Genomic DNA, 20,685 nt, shown 5'->3' with positions numbered 1-20,685 from the left:
TGATTGCTCTCAGAACAGCCTCTCATATGATTCAGAAAGTGTGATACATATGAGTTTAATGGAAATGAAAAATCTAATTCAGTTATAACGTCAATAAAAAAAAACTGCGACAAGTAAATTTCACAGGCTTCTCTTGAAGCCAACTTTACTCCCTTAAAGGAGTTTTGCATTGACCGAAACAAAAAGTAGATGGTGCAAAGTCAGGGCTATATGGTGGATGCATCAAAACTTCCCAGCCAAAGTTCTCCCAGTTTTTGACGAGTAATCAAAGATATCTGTGGTCTAGAGTGTCCTGATGGAAAACAAAGCCCTTTTTACTGATCAGTTCTGGTAAAATGAAGAATCAATCGTTCGACCAGGTTGGAGCAGCTCATAGTGGATGTTTCCTTTCCAATCCCACCAAACACTAAGCATAACATTTCGAGACGTCAATCCTGGCTTTGCGACCATTTGTTGAGCTGCATTACGCTTGGGCCATGATCTTTTTCACACATTATTGTCGTATTTGATCCACTTTTCGTCTCCTGTTACCATTCGCTTCAGAAATGGTTCGATTTCATTTCGTTTCAGCAAAGAATCGCAGATGTTAATTCGATCCATTAAATTTTTCAGAGACAATTCATTGGTACCCCAACATAGAGCTTCTTTTTGTAGCCAGCCTTTTTTAAATGGTTCAAAATCATTTGATGATGAATGTTAAGTTCTTTAGCGATGTCATGGCTGCTTATGTGACGGTTCTGGTCAATCTTTTTCATAATTTCATCGACTTTTTCAACGGTAGGTCGACCAGAGCGAGCTGCATCTTTCACATCGAAATTTCCAGAACGGAAGTGAGCGAACAATTGTTGTGCTACAACGAACTGATACAGCATCGTCTCCGTAAAGTTCACAAATTTCATTGAAGGCTTGCGTGGCATTCTTCCCATTTTTATGCAAAAATTTCAAAATATAGCGAATTTGGTCATTATTTTCACTAATTTTTGAACGGCTGTAACTTTTTTTCAACTTCCCCTAATTTAATTTTTTTTTTTTTGGTTAAATGAAGCTTAAAATCTCACCTTTCCAACTATAATATCACATGACGCTCTTCCAACATTTCGATACCGACTCGATAGTCTGAAGCTTTAAAGCCTTTAAACTAGTTTGGATATACTATATTGGATGTTACAACCTAGCAAGGTTCAAAGACGTGATCTGCGGAGACAAATTCTATCTCCTTGTCGCTTTCTACATTGAGCACTGCAGGCTCAAGCAGCACCGGTCCTATATGGGCATGATTTCTTGTGCAAACTGCGGGTTTTGCGATCTGATTCTAGATTGCACAGCAATTTGTAGACGCAGGTTCAAGGCCTTTGGATCCATTTATGTGGATAGGGATCACATAACCTTAATAGCGTTCAGCAAGTTCCTAGAATTCGTCAGAGTTCTGAGCCATTGGGAATACATTTGATGGAGGAGAGGGCATACATAGACCCTAGGTCGTGGTGCAAACTTCTTCTTATTTCTATTTTCTATCTTCTACTCGAATTTATACCTTCTTTACTTGTTTTCCATTCTCAACCAAGATAGTATATATTTGAGATCAATAACTTCACAAATATTAGCTGAAGTGCGATGAAGCTTTGACTTCATTCTAGTTAGGGTTAGATTTGTTAGTGATCGAAATGCGTGTGTACAAATCAGGCGATCTCTCAGCCAATCCAAAGGCTTCTCGGCTCATGGAATACATGTCAAGGATGAACCATTTCGAAGTTCCAAAATTTTTTTAAAGAAAAAGCACAGAAACTTCAAACTTAATGGGGAATGTTGATTCGATGATATCTCTTCAGGTTGCTCTTCGTCCCAAATGCGGCAATTTTGCTTGCTTACATACCCATTGAGCCAGAAATGGACTTCATAAGCTGAACAAAATTTGGTCAGCAAACGTCGGAACTTTTTGGATATTTTCAGGAGCACATAGAGCGAATCGATGTCGCTTGAGAAGGTCGAGCGGCTTCAGTTCTTGTGCAAGCTGTATTTCATACGCTTTCAATTTAAGATCTCGACATAAAATGCCCCAGTCGTTCCATGCGTCAGTCCGAGTTGCTGCGAGCGGTGTCGAATCGTCTCTCCACGGTCTTCCTCTACTTGGATCACCCGTTATATAAATAATTCAGAAATTATATTGAGTCCTCAAAGCCTAACAAAAAGCTGTCTCTAAGCATGTTGCCAACAAAAACACTAAACTCCTTCGCACGATGGCCGATTGAGCAATACTTCTCTTATACACACATACACACATACATATTGCAAAATATCTCAGCAGATAAGTGGAGTGTTAAAACGTCAAATGCCATTGATTAAATATTTGAACAAAAATGTGAAAATTAATAAATGGATTGCGAAATACGCAGCCAAAATACCACACTGCATTCACGCATACTTATTGGCTGTTCATATAGAATGCTCCGATTAGCAACTAAGCTCTTAGGTAACACACATCTATATATTATATAATACAATGGTGTGTCTGTGCGTGTATGCGTTGCCAGTGCAGTGCAATTACAGCAGAGCTCACCTGAAACGCGTTCACTGCTCGTATTTAGCAATCAAAAGCAAACAACTGACGCGCATACGCAACAACAACAACAGCACACTAGCAAACAACTGCAGTTGCAGGTAACGACTTAACAAGACCACTGACAATGAGCTGATTGTGGTAGACACGCAATATGCCTTTGTATACTTAATGCTTATTGATGCAGTAGCAACAGCAACAACAACAAAAACAACAGCTACAGCAATACATGCAACAGCAACAATGACGGCGGCGGAAATCGCATTGACGTTCGCAGCCACCACACTAAGCCTTAGTCAGCCAACTAGTTAGTTAGTATTTTTATTTGCGTGTATGTGTCTGTGTGTGTGGCGCTGCATGGTTTCACCAGCTCCAACGTCACTCCGTATTAGGCCAAGTCCAGACAATGCAATACGTTTGTGGCACTCTAAATGGCTCTTCGTCGTGCAGTGGGGTGTTTGCGCATGCGCACAAGCGCAGATTTGCCGCAATCGCTGCCGTAGTGTTGTTGTTGTTCATATTAAGTACTGAAGCTGTGTTTTGCTAGACAATTGCTGCTTTCTACTCGCACTATGCAATTACAGTGCGGCATTAGTTGCAGCTGCCGCAAATTGTGGGGCTTAAGTGGTCGCATGCATGCGTGCCTATTGTTCATAAAGGGTGCTACATAAGAAGTATTTTCGAAACTCCTCGTTATTTGGGTTGTGACTGCGCTTTATCCCATGAAATTCATAAAAAGTCAATGATATATCAAACAGCAATGAGATATCGCCAAACACAAAAACTTAGGTTTTAAAGTCCACCAAGTCACCAATCTTCATACATGTTTCAAAATCCATCAAGGTTCAAACATGTTTCCAAGGTCCATCAAGGACCTCATATTTTTCAAGGTCCGCCAAAGTCCACACAAAATTCAAAGTCTACCAAAGTTCAAACAGGTTTTAAAGTCCACCAAGGTCCAAACTTGTTTTCAAGATCCACCAATCTTCATACATGTTTCAAAATCCATCAAGGTTCAAACATGTTTCCAAGGTCCATCAAGGACCTCATATTTTTCAAGGTCCGCCAAAGTCCACACAAAATTCAAAGTCTACCAAAGTTCAAACAGGTTTCAAAGTCCACCAAGGTCCAAACTTGTTTTCAAGATCCACCCATCTTCATACATGTTTCAAAATCCATCAAGGTTCAAACATTTTTCCAAGGTCCACATATGTTTCAAAGTCCGCTAAGGTTTTCACACGTGTCAAAGTCCACAAAGGTCCAAACATGTTTCAAATTCCCACAAGTTTCAAACTTGTTTCCATGGTCAAAACATGATTCAATGTGTACCAAGGTCCATATTTCTTTCCAAGATCCACTAAGGTTCACCCACGTTTCAACATCCATGAAAGTCCAAACATGTTTTCAAGGTCCATCAAAGCCTACATATGTCTCAAAGTCCACCAAGGTCCAAACATGTTTCTATCAAAGTCCACATATGTTTCAAAGTCCAATAAGGTTCACACTTGTTTCCAAGGTCCAAACTTGTTCCAAATTGCACCAAGGTCCAAACTTGCTTCCAAGGTTCATCAAGATCCACACATGTTGTAAAGTCCACCAAAGTCCAAACACATTTTCAAGGTCCATCAAAACTCCAAACATGTTTCAAAGTGCATCAAGGTTAAAATTTGTTTCCAATGTCCATCTTGGTCCAACAAGATTCAAACGTTTCATCTTTTCTACCCTAAAAATACCATAAGTGAGCACCAATCGCGCTTGAAGGTGGTATTTGGTATAAGAAGTCCCTAAAAGTAACTGACCAGAGCAATACCAGAAATCCCAGAAGGTTTGCGACTCTTTGAACTTAGGGTACTTCATTAAGTCGAATTATTCGACCTGTTACGATCTTCGCTATGCAAAGGTTTCACAAAGACCTCAAATAATTTACTTAGAACCAACTTAAGACACGCGAGCTATCTACTTCGTTACCTTGTCTTTTCAGCTGGAGCGCTAAAAATATTACAGTTTTCAAAAATCTTCTTGAAAAGTCTTCTCTTCTGACCCAGTAATCTTTCATCCCGGAAGCTATGTTATCCCTCATTATAGATCCCTCATTATAGAATCGATACACGCGGGCTGTCTTGCCTTTGCTTTTTCAGCTGGAGCCCTAACAGAAGCCCAAAGTTGACAACAGTTCTTCTTAAAGAGTATTTTTTCCTTACCCAGTTGTTTTTATAACAGCCACATACAAGAAGAATGTCCTAAGTAGAGTCTTAAAAAGCTGTTAACAAGTTATCCGTGATGTAAGCCAACCTGTCTATATGACGATCTGGACGAAGAGTGGTAAAGAAAATCAAAACCCGATGTAACGAGCTACCTGGGTGCAAAACTGCAAAAGTTATGTGTAAAATCGGAAGATCGGAAGTACACAAAATTCGTATTGGCAATAGACAGAAGAGACTGTAAGAACATGATCAGAATACTAACTGGTCACTATCTGGTGGCGACACACGCCGGCAGAATGGGCGGACAGATCGAGAAGACTGCAAGAAATGTCTAGAGTAAGGCACCAGAGAAACAAAGGAGCGACTTTTGTACACTTGTCCCGCATTGACAATACTACGTTGTAAGCATCTGGGGTCCCGACGGTATGATCCACTGGCAGAGGTATCGGTATTGAGGCCACAGAGTATTTTGAAGTTCGCATCAAGCGCAGACATCCTAGAAGATGACTACTCTTCATGGACGATGTAACTGAACTCCATTTGGTATCGTAAAGGACCAAAACTTGTCTATGAATGGCTCATTCTTTTCTACCCTACAGAGTAACCTAACCTACACTTTCAGTAGAAAATTATGTTAATTTTTTTGCCGGAAACTACAATATACACCACCCTGTATATCAAAGAACCTTTGTAGATGCTTTGAATATTTGCTTGCAGACTTTACTGCCTGGCTTTGTTGACTCTTTGATCCCTGTAATTTCACTAATAGCTCGCTGGCGCGCATTTATCAGACCCACTAACAAGTAGTTGTTTTCGTGCCGACCAGCAATAGTAGCAACAGTTGTAGGGTCTACACTTTCTCATAAAATCAAAGAAATAACTACGGCACTAAAATTCGCACAAAAATCGCGACAATGAAAAGTATCCTAAGCTACCGGCCGCTCCGAATGCGTGGTCACGTTCGCGGTCCGACCACTGAACAGGCGCTGGTCTTCGCTGCCAGTGATTGCTGCAATATTCTTTTTCTTTTGATTTCCAGATATGCACTTTTTCTCCTTGCGCTGCCCACTAGCACTTTTATTCTTACACACTCGTATACATACTCGATAACATATGCCAGTTGAACTTGAATGGACTCGACCGTCGACCGTCGGCCGGTAGCGCAACTTTATTGCCTCACTATGACGCACTTTACGCTTTGATTGTACGCAAGTTCATTGCCCTGCAGACGCATAACACACGGACGCAGTGCAGCGGTGCGTGGCGCACATGCGGTTTGGTGGTTGTTCTTATGCGTGTGAACGCTGACCGGCCGACCACTTGTGCGCATGTGCAGTACGTTTTGTGGCCGATAATGCTGAATTTTATATATTGAATGCATGCGAACTTATAAATATTTATGATGTGCACGCGAATACATCTTAATACTTCCTTTAACCATTTATAGCTGCATAACAGAGCCGTACTTGACCAGCGGCTGCTCAGAAATCTGAATGGAAATTGTATATTATTTCTCAGATAGTAAAAAGAGAATTACAACTGGTATAAAACAAGCAGAAACGTTAACTTTGGCTACGTCAAAGCTATAATACCCTTCACAGCTGCATTTTTTATGGCATAAAAGGTTATAAAATGATCTCTGACTTGATTTTGATCGGTCAGTTTGTATGACAGCTATATGCTACATTGATCCGATCTGAGCAATATGTTTGCAAACTGTAGCCTTGCCTTGTACATTTTTTCTTTCCCCATAGACTTTAGACTTTACATATCCTCACAGAAAAAAGTCTAACGGTATGATATCATACGATCCTGGTGACCAATCGACCGGCCTAAAAAGTGAAATTATCTGCGCACCGAAGTGTTCTCTCAATAAATCCATTGATTGATGCGATGTGTCGGAAGTAGCGTCGTCTTGTTGAAACCAAATGTCGCCGAGATCACGAACTTCAATTTCGGCCATCAAATAGTCGTTTATAATGGTGAAATAACAGTTGCCATTGAGGATTACACTCTCAGCGGCATCATTTTTGAAGAAATATTGATCCATTTTTCCACCGGCCCACAAACCACATAAAACCGTTGTTTTTTCTGGATGAAATGACAGCTCCTGCATCTCTTCAGGTTGTCAATTTTGTTTATTTACAAAACCATTGAGCAAGAAATGGGTCTCGATGTAAAAAATTTGCCTTAAAACGTAGGATCTTCTTCGAACTTTTCAAGAGCCCATAGATTGAAGCGATGTTGCTTGGGAAGGTCGAGCGGCTTCAGTTGTATTTTATGCGCTTTTAATTTAAGATCTCGACGTAAAATGCACCAAGTCGTTCCATACGTCAGTCCAAATCGAAGTGCCAAACAATACTGAACAAAAATAACATGAGAGCTTGACACGACTCACGCGTGATCTGTCAAAAAAAGGCTATTGAAAAAAGTACCTCTACTTGGATCACCCGTTATATATTTTCTCCAAGTTTCTAGGTTTACCATAGGACCTGAAACACAAATTATATTTTAGTTTATTTGAAGGTAAACATTTTATTTGTCTCCAGGAATGAAAGATCTCATAGTGGGTCGCACAACATTAAACTTCAGTTTGTGTTCCTCTAAACACTTGGGGCCCCTTGAGAGTGGGCTTATATTATTCAAGATTTGTATTTATACCCATAGTTACCTAATTGTAATCTATAATTATAAACAATTTGAAAGTATTAATCGAAAATGAAGAAAAAAACTGTCGAGTACGTATTTTGAAAGCCTTAATCTGTTTATAAAACTGTGTATTATATATCTTCTCTATAAAATCTCTAATAAAATCAATGTCGAATAAAAAAACCGATTGTTATAACGAAAGCTAAAGTTGGACCTCTGTAAATTTCGGTAGAACCAGTAGTAGTATTATTAGAACCTTTCTTACATAAATCAAAAGTACCATAAGTATAGAAAATCCCTATAAAAATTGTCGTATCAGTATCTGTAGCCGCTTCTTCATGGTCTCAGAAAAACATTAGTATCACGCTTCCTCATCTGTCGTTTTTGTATGTACATAACCTCACCACGGTCATGGTCCATAGAGGCATTCGCACTCAACCGTTAATTTTAAACAACATGCAACATTCACACATACATACATACATATATACACACATACATACATGTATTTACATTAGTTTTAATTTTCATTTTGTGTATAATTCGGTGTCACTCACAACAACAACAATCGCAACACAGATTGGTGCAAACATACACATATTCGGTCAAGTTCACAGTTAAAAAACAAAAATAAATTTTAATAAAATCACATAACCTAAAATTGTAAACTTTAGTATTTAATTTGTGTAACGAAATTTCATTTAAACTCATCGTTTATTGTTTTGCTATCTCTGGCACTCTCTTTCTCTCTCTTTTCTGCTCTCTTCGCAGGAGGTACTGGAAAATCGGATTGTCGAACTAGAAGAAGCGCTTTCCCACTTGCAGGAAAGATTTAATAATGTGAGTACCGTAGCATTTGTTCGTTATAGTGCTAAAACAAAGTAATGAAAAAAATAATAAAACAAAAAATAATAATAATAATAATAACAAAACAAAATAGCAGTTAGTGAAAGCAAGTACGCACAAAATAAGTAGAAAAGGCTAAACGGTCAACGGGCGAGCGAATTTCGCATTAGAACCCATACAATTGCTAACGAAGCGCACTTATAGGCGCCGTCGACGTCAAAGTGTCAATGCGGCTGACAGCGAAGGCGATGAACGACGAACAATTGCCGATAACGGACAGATAACAACTTCGACCAAACATACTTTCGTAAATAACTGTCGACGGACAGGTCTGCATAGAACTCGTTTATAACGTGCCGAAGTTCGAATTGAATTAAAGTGAGAATAAAAACACACACACAGAGACACACTTTCCTTCGCAGATTCATTACATTTATGTTGTTTGCATACCCAGTAGTAAAAATAAGTTAGTGCGAGAGAGAAAGCTTTAAAATGAGCCATGAAAAATTTCAAAATTTCTGTTTTTAATTATAAATATTTTTAGTTTCTAAATTTTTTATTATTATTATTTTTTTTATTTTTTTTCATTATTTTTTATTTCTCTCAATTTTATTTTATTTCTTGTTTATTATTTTTGACTAAATAAATTTTGATATTTACATATATACCCTGAATAGGGTATGTTAAGTCTGTCACGCTGTTTGTAGTACCCTAAACAAAGCGTCGGAGACCCTAAAAAAAATATATGTGTAGGTGATCAGCGCGACGAACGGAGTCAATTCAGCCATATCCGCCTGTCTGTCCCTCAGTCTGTATATATGCGAACGGCGGGACTAGCAGATTTTGAGATATCTCTGAAAAGCACCTGTTTTTTTCTCACCAAAAAGCTGCTTATTCGTCGGAACGACCGATATCGGACCAATATAGCATATAACTGCCATATAAAGTGATCTATCGGAATCAGATCGTCTTGTATGGAAAGTTTTTTTCATTTGACGAGATATCTTCACAAAATTTGGCATGGGTCGCAACGGTGCAACCTCCGAGTAACATGTTCAAATCGAATCACTATAGCTGTCTTTCGAACCGACAAATCAAAGTTCTTGCAAAGAGTCTTTGCATTTGTGAAAGGTATTGTAGCTTAACGTCTTTTCTTGTTTTCTTATTTTATTTCGTTTCATTTTACTTCGCATGCCAGATAATCTGGATTTCTATCCTCGCACGTTTTGACTTCATACTGGATCTCTTGGCTCATGGAGTGGCCAAACCTCACTTTGGCGATATTTTCTCTGCCCACATAACTGCGAGGGAGTTGTGAGTGAATAGGAGCCGGTGGAACTGAGGGACATTGAGCTTCTTTGCGTATGGATCAAAGCTATGTATTTTAAGAAACTCTCTTATCAACTTCAGTTTTAGACTTCCCGACTTCTGTATTCTTATCAAGCCGAGATTGCTGCCATTAAAGAAGCGATAAACTTACTGCTCCAAAGCCTTTGCAGCCACCTTCAGAGAAGTGAGTGTCTACTCTGATAGCAGGGCGGCGATACTAGCGTTGAGCTCACTAACCGGGTATTCAAAGCTGGTTAAAGAATGTCTAACCTCGTTATCAAAGGCATGGAATCAATTTGTGTTAGGACTAGTACGAGTGCCAAGCCACAGCGGAATCACAGGTAACTGCAGAGTTGGCGAGCTGACTGGGAAAGGCACTCCAGCCCCGCTGACAGTGGAATGAGAACGGGTCGGTGATCCACTCTTCTTGTGTATTCTACTGGCTGGGTTTCGCGGGAGCTTGTACTACCATCGGTTCTTGTGCTGTCTATCGCAAGAAATACTTAACTGACAGATGGCTGCTAACCAGGCATTGAGAAAACGCTCCTTAAGGTACTAAGTCTGCCGGTTAATTAATTCATAAGTAAAGATAGTTAAAGTCTCTACAGATGTTCTGTCATCTCATCTCATGACATTCTAAATGTAATTATAGTTAAACTCACGCTAACGGTTAGAATTTTAGTTTTGCTCACACACTCGACATCTCACTTGTCCTCTGGAACTTGGATTTATGTTGAAGAGTTTAAAGACTTCTTAGTTCTGGCTGCCAGAGTCCTTCTTATTGTATACCTTTTTTATCAATTGCGGTTATTTGTCTCATAAAAGGAACAAACAAAACAATTCTTGAGACGATGGAAGCTTTTAACTATTTCTTTCATTCGTTTGCTAGAACATAATACGGTTCAAACTCCTTGATGAGCTCAGCTTCTTTATACCTTGTAGCAAAAAATAATTTATTTTTTTATTTCTTTGATAAATATTAGTAACTTGGCTAATTCTAGACGTCATGGAAGTAGTTTAGGAACTAAACCATCAGCTAACTCCCGCCTTTACTAGAGAGTACATGCTAGAAGACATATAAATATATATTTACTTGCCATAGATAACGTACTTATGAGCCAACCATGCATTCACATTATAGCCAATAATGGTCAACAGACATTCAGTCAGTCAGTCAGTCAGTGTGGCGGTCGGTTGTGTACCCCACCGAATGCATTAGAAGTAATATAAGGAAGTAACTGTTATGTGGCAGTGAGCGCGCAAAGCTGATGTGGCAACTTAATTTCCTGAAACGGACATTACTCTCCAACAACATTCTAGCACACATGCCAAAGCATTAACGGACTTACATACATACATATGTATTTATAAGTATACATGTATATAGTCTAAAGCACATCTGCCAAACAAGTGAATGCTTGATTCTTCAGCTCTAGATATTTGCGACAATTCAGTTGTCCATCGCTGCACGCCATTGAAAGAAGGTAGCAAATAAACAAACCACTGTTTTGCGGCACCCAACGGAATGTACGGTGTCCAGTTGTTTAGTAAATTACGAGACAATATTCCAACACCCATCCGAGTTACTGGCAAACGCCCCCCTCCACCCCTCGTAATGTTTAGCCCCAACTGATTCGGTTAATGTTTGGGTTGAAGCAGGAAATGTATCCAATATGCTTGGAAAAGCATTGCTGATACCCTGTTGTATACGTACATACGCATGTACGAGTGCGGTTCGATAAGTACTTAGCCTCACCGCTCGATAACGGCACTATGGTCAAAGAGTTTCGCCAACAAAATCTCAGCCGAATGTGGTTCTTACTTTTATTTTGACCTTGAGTCCGCGAATTTTAGAAATTTTTGGTAGCGAGAACACTTGGATGCCACGTTTGGATTCTCCGAAAACGCCTAAAAGAGAGGAAAGTCTACGATCTTGTATTGGTAGACCGCGGAGTTATTCAATATTAGATATCTGAAAAAACGCGTCGTTCATCGGGTACACTGCCTGAATAATTGGGTGGGAAAAGCTGTCGAGAGGAATCATGAGACTACTTCACATCAGCTTTTAACGGAATTTAAGCAGAGTCCGAAGATAGCTGAGAGAATAGAGTCATATGTAACAGATCACGCAAGTGAGGAAAGTTCTCTGAGCGCCATTCACTTGGGAGTGGCCAGAAACGATTCTTTTACATATGACTGAAGCAACTCACGACTTCCGGTCTTAGACCAAGTTTCCACTGGGCAGCCAAAGAGCATCCGTTTGAAGTAGAGATAAAGTGAGAAAGCAAACCATCCCTCACCATGGTTGTGCGCTGGGTTTGAGACCCGCCACGTAAAAAACGCTCTCAATGGAAAGGCAACAACAGTCATAGGTATACTGCCTGAAAATTGGGAAGGAAAAGCTGGCGAGTGCCATTGTGAGACCACTTCATTTCAATCTTTAACGCTATTTAAGCCTAATTCTCATTTTAAGACTGTCGAGAAATCGTAGATCCACAGACACACACCAAAGACCAAGAAACAGTGAACTTATGCCAGCAAGGCTTGTTCGTTCCAAAGAAGACGAATACTATTCTGTCGACCCTAGAGGTTTTCTGAGATTTACAAGGTTTGGTCTATAACGTTTACCTAGATACATAGGTCTGATTCGTCACCAACTTGCAGGAAAGTGTATTTTTTTGAAGGAATAAAGCTCATCCACTGTGGCAATGTATCGGTTCACACCTTCAAGTCAGGGTCAGAGTGGTTGAACTAAGCCTACGAACTATTGTCCATTCCACCGCAACTTTAGAGTTGGTGCTGTACGACTTCTTTTAGTATTCAAGCTTGAAAATGTTACTTGCCGGACAGAGATTTTAGTTTAGTGAAGAAATAATCGCCGTCACAGGCCTTACAGTCTTCCGGACAACATATTTTTCAGACGAGACGTTAAGCAAGTTGAAACTTCGCCGGATCAAGCATATCGGCCTCAAGAAGAATCCGTTTCCACGCAACCGGAACGGACCCGAATTTTTTATTCGACCAAAGACTGTCAACTCGACAGAATTGTGTCGTTACAGCAACAATAACTTCAAGAAAAATTGTGCTCGAATTAATTTATAATTTTTCTAAAGTTTTCGTGTTTCTTTTATACATAGTTTAAGTACTTATCGGTTCGTGATCGCGTGAGCATACAGTGAACCAACCCCGTTTTTCCTTCGCCTGCACACATGGCGGTTTCCCCACATAAATATTATTGAATGCTCGCCTCTTTAGTTGGTTGCTTCGTCGGTTAGCATGACATACTATCCACACACATACATGTACACACCTGGATTTAGCAGCCGAGTTCGCCTGCTATGCGTGCTCCATCAAGGTTTTGGGTATTTGGTTACTAAACCAAGCTATTATTGTGTTTCTTCTTCTCGCTTTGCGATTTGTTTGTTCAGTGTTTGTTTTTGTTGTCACTTGGAGTATTTACTGTTTGTTTTAATACGCCCTATTAAGGGAGTTATACACACATACATACATACAAACATGCCATACATACATATGTTCAAAGTTACTATTATTGCCTGCATGTGTTGCCGTTGTTGTTGTTGCCAGTCCACCATTCCATGCCATTTGTCAATTGTTTATACGCATGTTTTGTTGCGAATTAACGTCTCAAATGCGGAATTAAGTGTCTGACCACTGTCTGTCCGAATGGCACATTATGAAAAGCCATCACTAACGCTCCTCGCTCCTCCTAATATTATGTACGGTAATCTAAAGTAATGCAGCAAGTAATCGCGCAGTGAAGACTTCCAGGAGCAGGCAATTCCGGGTTTTGCGATTGGCTTGAATGCCGTTAAATATGTACTCCAGAGCGTAATATAAAACCTATAAGCACAGAGTGTGTGTATAAAATCACAAATACATAAATAGATACTCACACCCATCGGTAGCTGGACGCACATATGCGCAGAGCTTAAACTGGCATTTCATTTGATGTTTAGGAAAGGTTACTTAAGCTAAAGTTTTAATGATGTCACTAAGATAAACAGACACTCGGCCGTAATCACAAGATTTTTGTGTTTATTGAAATACTTTACTCGACCCTCAGTGGTCTTCATCATTAATAGATAAGGAAATCAAATTTCCGAAATCACCTCCTTTTTTATTGACGTCTTAATGGTCTCAGCAACTTTGGGACAATTTGATACTTCAACATGATTTCTTTCACTTTCTTCGTAGCACTTAATACAGGGTTTGTCAGGAAAGTAATGGGACTGATTTTCTTTCGCCGCGACTGAACTTCGAAGCGTGCGCGCACCAACTGGATTCGGTAGAGGGCGTTCCTAGCTAACGAACGAGCGGCTGGTCAGTTGCCTTTGTGAGTAGTGCAAGCCGAAAATGCAGTGTTCGTTAGAGCAGAGGTACGCGATTAAATTCTGTGTGAAACTCGGTAAATCTGCAACAGAGACGTTTGATATGATCAAGCAGGCTTACACAGATGTTGCTTTAGCAGGAAGTGGTGTGTTTCGGTGGCACCAGGCCTTTTTGGAGGGCCGGAAAGAGGTCGCTGATGAAGACCGGAAGAATGAGCAAATCCAAAGTGATGCTCATTGTCTTTTTTGACATCAAAGGCATCGTAAACCATGAATTTGTTCCTCCTGTCAACGTCAACCGTCAACGCCAAGTTTTACGTGGAAGTCCCCAAGAGACTCAAACGAAAGGTCAATCGGATTCGACAAAACATCACAACCGATTAGAAGGTGCACCACAACAACATTCTGGCTCACACCGCCTTTCTTGTGAACAGCTACCTAACCAAGCCCGGTATCCCAAAGCTTCCGCAGCCGCCCTACAGCCCAGATGTGGCCCTCCTGAACTTTTGTTTGTTCCCTTGCCTGAAAAAGCAGATGAAAGGCAAGAATTTTGAGACGTCAGAGAGGATCCAAGGCTATTCCGGAGAATGCCTTCCGTGACGCCTTCAATGCTTGGAAATCGCGCGGGGAGCCTATTTCGAAAGTTTTTATAAAATTGTAACGATTGGTTCAATAAATTTTTTTAAATCGACTCAGTCCTGTTACTTACCGGACAAACCCTGTACACTTTTGAAACATGGGAAGCCGCATATTCTTTGGCATAATCATTTAGGAAGGTTGTGGAAGACCATTGGCTTATTTAATTATTAAGAGTTCTTGGGACCTTAGCTTTAAGATCATCAGCTACCAGTGGTTTTCTTTATAGAAAAGTTGAAAAGTTCGTACCGTTAAAAAACCCTTTTTATTATTAAAATCGTATGACATTTATCGAAGGCGATACACCAAAGATTTTTACTGTACAATTGATCTTTTACACATCCGTTCCACTCTACACTGTAGCGACAACAGCTCACACCGTTCATTAACACTCCTTATCAGCTTGTGGAGGCCAGCTTCTCTTCAGCATTCTTGCCGTTGTAGCGCTCTAAGATCTTCGTTGCTAAGCGACGATCAGATTTCAGCTTTTTCGCTGCCGTCACAAATTTTTTTCCGGAACACTAAGTCATTTTCGGGGTATTCGGACCCTCCACGATCCTAATTGGCCTAACAGAGGTTCTGTTGCTGGTGCTGGCAATTCTGCCTCGTATCGAAATCCTGCTCTCGCTACCTGTTCGCAGGTTTCTGCCTACTCCCGCAATCTTACGGTGCCATCTTCTCAGGTAGTAACCGCCCACCAGACTGCTCGTCTCTTTTCGAAGAGTTTGATTTCGACCTACTTCCTCCCACGTCCTTTTTTGTATTATTTGTGCCACCATCAACCTCCTCGAAATGTAGTCACCTTTCGTGATCCCAAGTTTTTTCAGAGATGAGGCCAAGACGTGGCCACCTGAACCTCATCAACTCAACCTGCACTTACTACACCAACTTAATGGTGACGCGAGGGGAATGTACTCTCAGTCCTGCCAGGGCTTTAACGAGACGGAAGCGGCCTTGGCATTAACCAACCAGCCATTTCTGTAAAGTGTCGCTTTTACATAGTAAGGTGCCACAATACCAAGGCTATCAGCCCAAGTTACAACCAAATCCAAAAAACGTTATCATAGGAATGGTCCGTGTCGGTCAGAGTTCGTTAGGCCATAAGAGTTCTACAAGCCCGTAAAGGTCGCAGGTCATTTAGCGTTACCGAGGATTCACCTGCTTTACATCCCATATCTGATGTAAAAACGACTTCTTTTGTAGTGTTCTAACAGCATTTTTAACATGCTGAAGCGTCTTACAACCTCTCTTATCTCTTACCTTTGGAATGCATCCAGCTGCTTTTGAAAATTTTGAATTTACTATTCCTGAGTTACTCCCGCAATAATTATTCACAATTGTTGCCACGGCCGCACCAACAACAACTGACAACTTTACATATCAATCACCTATGCCACCTTCTTTTAAATAAATAAATGCAACACAATTCCATCACATTACCATCGATATGCAAAATACCTCAATTACTTAATTTTTAACCCAATTGTATTACCAACACCACTAACTGTTAAACTTTCAAACACCTTGCGGCAACAGAGCCATACACCAACCCCAGAGAATGCCAAGCGAACAGCCAAAAAGTATTTGGGGCTTTGCAGAGCAAGCAACAGCAAAGTTATTCAGGCAACAATGTCGGTCGAACAGCAGCCTCCAACAGCCAACAATGGCAAACGCATCGATGTTTCGGTACTTTCAGCTCAGTAATTGAATTGAATTGAATAACAAAGTGGCGCAGTGGCGCTGCCAAAGCCGCCACAGCCGCTCAACCGAGGCGAAGCGAATCGAAAATCAACTAGCTACCTACTTATGGTATTGTACTTATCCACACACACTAACGGTATTTACCCACCCACAATTACCGAAATTGGCCGCGTATTTTACGCGCCCAAATGCCATTATGCGCGGAGTTTATGATGTGAAAATGCGCCACATAGTGTGGCAGAGGGAAAGACTGGCGATAGCGTTAGAATATAGCGACAGATACGAAGTTTAATACTCTATATGTATATACTACTGTATATGCGGGTGGTCCGATATGTGAATAGACTATAAAAGAGAAAATTTTGGAAAAAAATGCATCCTTTTGCACGGATGTATTTGACCCAGTTTTAATCCAAAACTTTGGTCATTACCTTTCCAGAAGAAAGAAAGATCCTCGCCTTCTTCGGAACAGATTCGCTGAGTGAAATCTACCGCTTCGATTTTCCTTGGTCTCTGATGTGTAGAAGACGATCCATGTCTCATCGACGGTTACTAATGGAAACCCTTTTGGTTTGCGCTTAAGCGACACAAATACTGTTATGGAGTAACTTCATGGTTGGGTTTGTTGTCCGAAATCAGATTTCTCACGCCTAGCCTTTCATGCAGGATATAACTCGTGCGGTCTTTTGAGATAGCTCTGACTTTGACTGTACCACGGTGTGCTAATATAAGATCGAGGATCACGTTACTTTCTTTAGGAGCCGTTCTGCGGATACTTGGACGTAGCTCATCAAAAACTCACAAGTGGTATTGGCGGTCTGCCAATACGACATCGAGGGTCCCGTTAACCTCTTTAGTAGCCGTTTTTGGGACAGCAGGACGTAGCTCTTTGCCATCCAAAGAGGAGAGTTTTCGTATACCGCATTCAAGCGCTATTTAATTTCACTGGACGCTTTCCTTTCGAAGCACAAGATTCAAATCACCGACCGATATTGTTCATTATCCATTTTTCTATAATCCGCGGACACGACTTCTTCCCCATGCGATGAACTCAAAACTACAATTTTGATTCAGCCAAATTGTGGACACAGTCTACGAGAACGTGATTTTCTCTTACGGCGCCATTGGGTATTGTGGCTAAGTATTTATCGGACCGCCCTTGGCACATAAGTGTATCGAAAGCTTCTTCAGCTGCATTACCAAGGAACAATTACACTCCATATTTATATGTATGTCTGTATATTTTAAGTTATGTACATATGTCACATCACCGCAGCGTTTCAGTTAGTAAGGGCGTAGAAATTTTCTAATGCTTTTCGGCAATGAAGCGGCCCCTTGAAGGAGTGCCCTCAGTCAGTTGAGATTTGCCAACGGCAGGCAAGTAGTGTGGGTGGTCTGAACTTGCTTAGCAGACGCAGGCTACTTGGATTTCTCAACACTCATCAATAACGGTACTGCAAGCGCCAGACCGAGTATGACTACATAGAGTGTGTGAGCGTATGCTGGCAGCGCTGGCGGGGTGTTACTGCAGAAATTTATTGTCTTTTACGGCCATGGACTGTGCTTATCGATTTTCACAAAGTGATGCGCCTTCATTTCGCCCTTTATTCCTGACATTTTTCACTACATTTATAATGTTTTCTTTTTATTTTTTTATATTGTCATTCACTGCCACTTGGCAGCGCCCTGCTGTTTCACCAATTTTGGCGCTACGCCAAGTGGATCAGTCTCGGCCCCAACGCCCGTGGTTTAGTGCTGCTTCTCTTGTTGTTGCCTCTGTACCGGTAATTCGATTGTGTATGTGTATGTGTGTGCGTTGTTCATTTTGTCGCCTGCGCATTCGTAGCGGCCTTTATCTGCTGTAAATAACGATTATTGCTGGGATTTTTTCAACTTCCTTCTTGCGCTCCAACTGTTCAGCGGAAGTCGCTCCATTTTCCTTGCGATTTTTTGTTTTTGCTTTGCTCCGTATCGGTTGTCCGACTTGTCATTCATTGTGCTTGTATCAGCATTGCGGATGTATAATCTGGTAGCTCCGTTTCCTTGCGCTGGCAGTTGACACAATTTAATAATCACTGCGTGTGGAATCCTTTAATTAAAGACCCAGAAAAATAGCTGACACCAAAGACGATATTTAAATCGATTAATTCGGTTGAAAAAGCCACAGTTGTGGTTAAGTTGAATGGGAGGCAGTCAATAAGAATTACTTATGGTTGGTGGCGAAAAGAATCCTCTGAGATTAGCTGAGGCCATGAAGCAGCTTAGTCGAAGCTGCCGCTTAAGTTAAACAATTACTATCAGCGAATTTTCCGACGCGTTTATTTTGTGGTTTATGTTCTACTTTTCATTTTCTTATCTTCTTGCCAGAAACTCTTACGAGTTCTGTGATGCTGAGGATTTCGGTTTTAACTTCTGGTAATGTGAAAGAGTAAAGTAATAGTCAAAATACTAATAAGAGACAAGAAAACTTAATCTAGTTTGAGCTGCCTCACAAATAGTTCCGAGAAGCATCCGGTGAGCTACGAGCAATACCCAACTCAGCGCTAAAAACTAAGTCAATCAAGCCACTAAAGACAAAATGATAAGATTTGTAAACTTACGATCTTTCTATACAAGGCTGCAGTGAAGTTTAGGTCTTGTTAAAGTATTGAACAAAGAGGAAGTGTCTGACTATTGTTCATACATCGATCTGACCTGGAAGTCTTCACAATCCTTCCACATGATTACATGTCAAGTTATACAAAGATTTCTTATTCTGCCTTATCAATTTGTTTCATAAGAATATCCCGATGATTGGAAGAATGCAGATAAATTATGATTAAGAAATCAACAGTTCATAACGAATCAAGCTTGCTTGCAGTAAGCACAATCAAAGGTTGGACAGTTTCAGAAAACATTAGAGCAGGATGTATATGAAATTCTTAATTATTTCTCGGAACCCCATTTATGTTTTCTCCATTGTCTAACTAGCGTAACTTGCCCAGTGAACTCAACGAGACTGCGTTGAATATTTTTTTGAGCTTTCCATGAAATTTTGCTTACTGGTTAACCTTATCTCAATTCGAAGAGATGAAGTGCAAAGCCTGCCATGAAATAGGCAACTGTTGCAGCCCTTTCGTTATGTTATTTAAAAAACAACAATAATTCTCATCAAGTCCTGTTAAAAAATGTTGATCAGATCATACAAAGTGCACAAGTAGATTAGGTTTGTTAGAATGGTAGGCTAGCGAGCCATACATAGACCAGTTTTGGTCTTTAGCGTTGGCTGACAGAGTGCCGGATTCCAATAGGTTCTGCGGCCTCACTACTGTTACCTCTTTCAGTGTCTCACACTGTGGGGCCACCTTGCTAATGCGGAACAAGTAACAAGAGATGCTCCATTGTTTTCTTAGTGCTTTGCTTTTGATATTTCTTGCAGTCACCTCGATATCTCCTCATTGTGCAGATGTGTGCCGCTACCAGACTTTGACCAGTGACTTTTCGAATCATGTTCCTGCAGTCTATCCTATCAATAGTGAGCAAGAACTTTGTGTATTTTTGTTGATGACTTTTGCAGTCGATCATTTCAACGCATTTTAACATCACCAGTTGATAAAGTTATGTCCATTTATTGCAAGGAATCCTCTGTGGAGTGATTTTGTATTTTCTAGTAAACAAAAGCAGTTCCGTTTTCCCCGGATTCAACAGGGGAAGCGATTTTCATAATACTGCTAATGGTATATAGACACATTCTCGTTATTAAGATCGTAAAGTCGTCTGCATATGCCGCTATCTTGGGAGTTTTGCCTACTAAATTCCTTAATATTTTATTTATTACTAATATTTATAGGAGCGGAGATAGCACTCAACCTGCAGAGTGCTTATACAGACTCCTTGGTCATTCTAATGTCGTTCCATTCTACTTTTATCCTTCCAGAGCTCAAGAAGCTTCTGATAAAACGTTTTATAACAAGATCGACACTTATTGACTCGTTACTATTCAGTATAAATTCCGTAGAAACCTTATTGAATGCTCCAAAAATTTTCAGAAATACTCCAAAAGCGTATTCTTTATACTCAACAGGCCTTTTTTTTCGGCATAGAGACCGCTTACGCGGTTGTAGCCGAGTTTAAAACAGCGCGCCAGTCGTTCTTCTTTTTCGCTGTTTGGCGCCAATTGAAGATTTCAAGTGTAACCAGATCTTTCCTCACTTTCTTCCAACGAAGCGGAGGTCTTCGTTTTCCTCTGCTTCCCCCGGCGGGTACTGCGTCGAATACTTTCAAAGCTAGAGTATTTTCGTCCATTCAGATGACATGACATAGCTAGCGTAGCCGCTGTCTCTTAATTCGCTGAACTATGTCAATGTCGTCGTATATCTCGTACAGCTCATCGTTCCATCGAACGCGATATTCGCAGTTGCCATCGCGCAAGAGA

The 20,685-nt window shown here is 40.5% G+C and overlaps 1 protein-coding gene across 2 annotated transcripts in view; it reads left to right on the top strand.

The window, feature by feature from the left end:
* The window catches only part of LOC126756473 (uncharacterized), a 179,635-nt gene that overhangs the window by 111,579 nt on the left and 47,371 nt on the right, over positions 1-20,685 (top strand). The window contains exon 4 of one of the 2 annotated variants that reach the window (XM_050469543.1): positions 8,182-8,250. The exons of the other annotated variant lie outside the window; for it this stretch is intronic. Coding sequence (XP_050325500.1) covers positions 8,182-8,250 — 69 coding nt within the window. The remainder of the gene's footprint in view (positions 1-8,181; positions 8,251-20,685) is intronic. 2 annotated transcript variants of the gene reach the window in all.

The sequence above is a fragment of the Bactrocera neohumeralis genome, chromosome 4, assembly GCF_024586455.1.
Source record: "Bactrocera neohumeralis isolate Rockhampton chromosome 4, APGP_CSIRO_Bneo_wtdbg2-racon-allhic-juicebox.fasta_v2, whole genome shotgun sequence".
NCBI classification, from domain to species: Eukaryota; Metazoa; Arthropoda; class Insecta; order Diptera; family Tephritidae; genus Bactrocera; species Bactrocera neohumeralis.
Note: the sequence above shows the minus strand (reverse complement) of the source record. Positions and strands in the feature narration are given on the sequence as shown.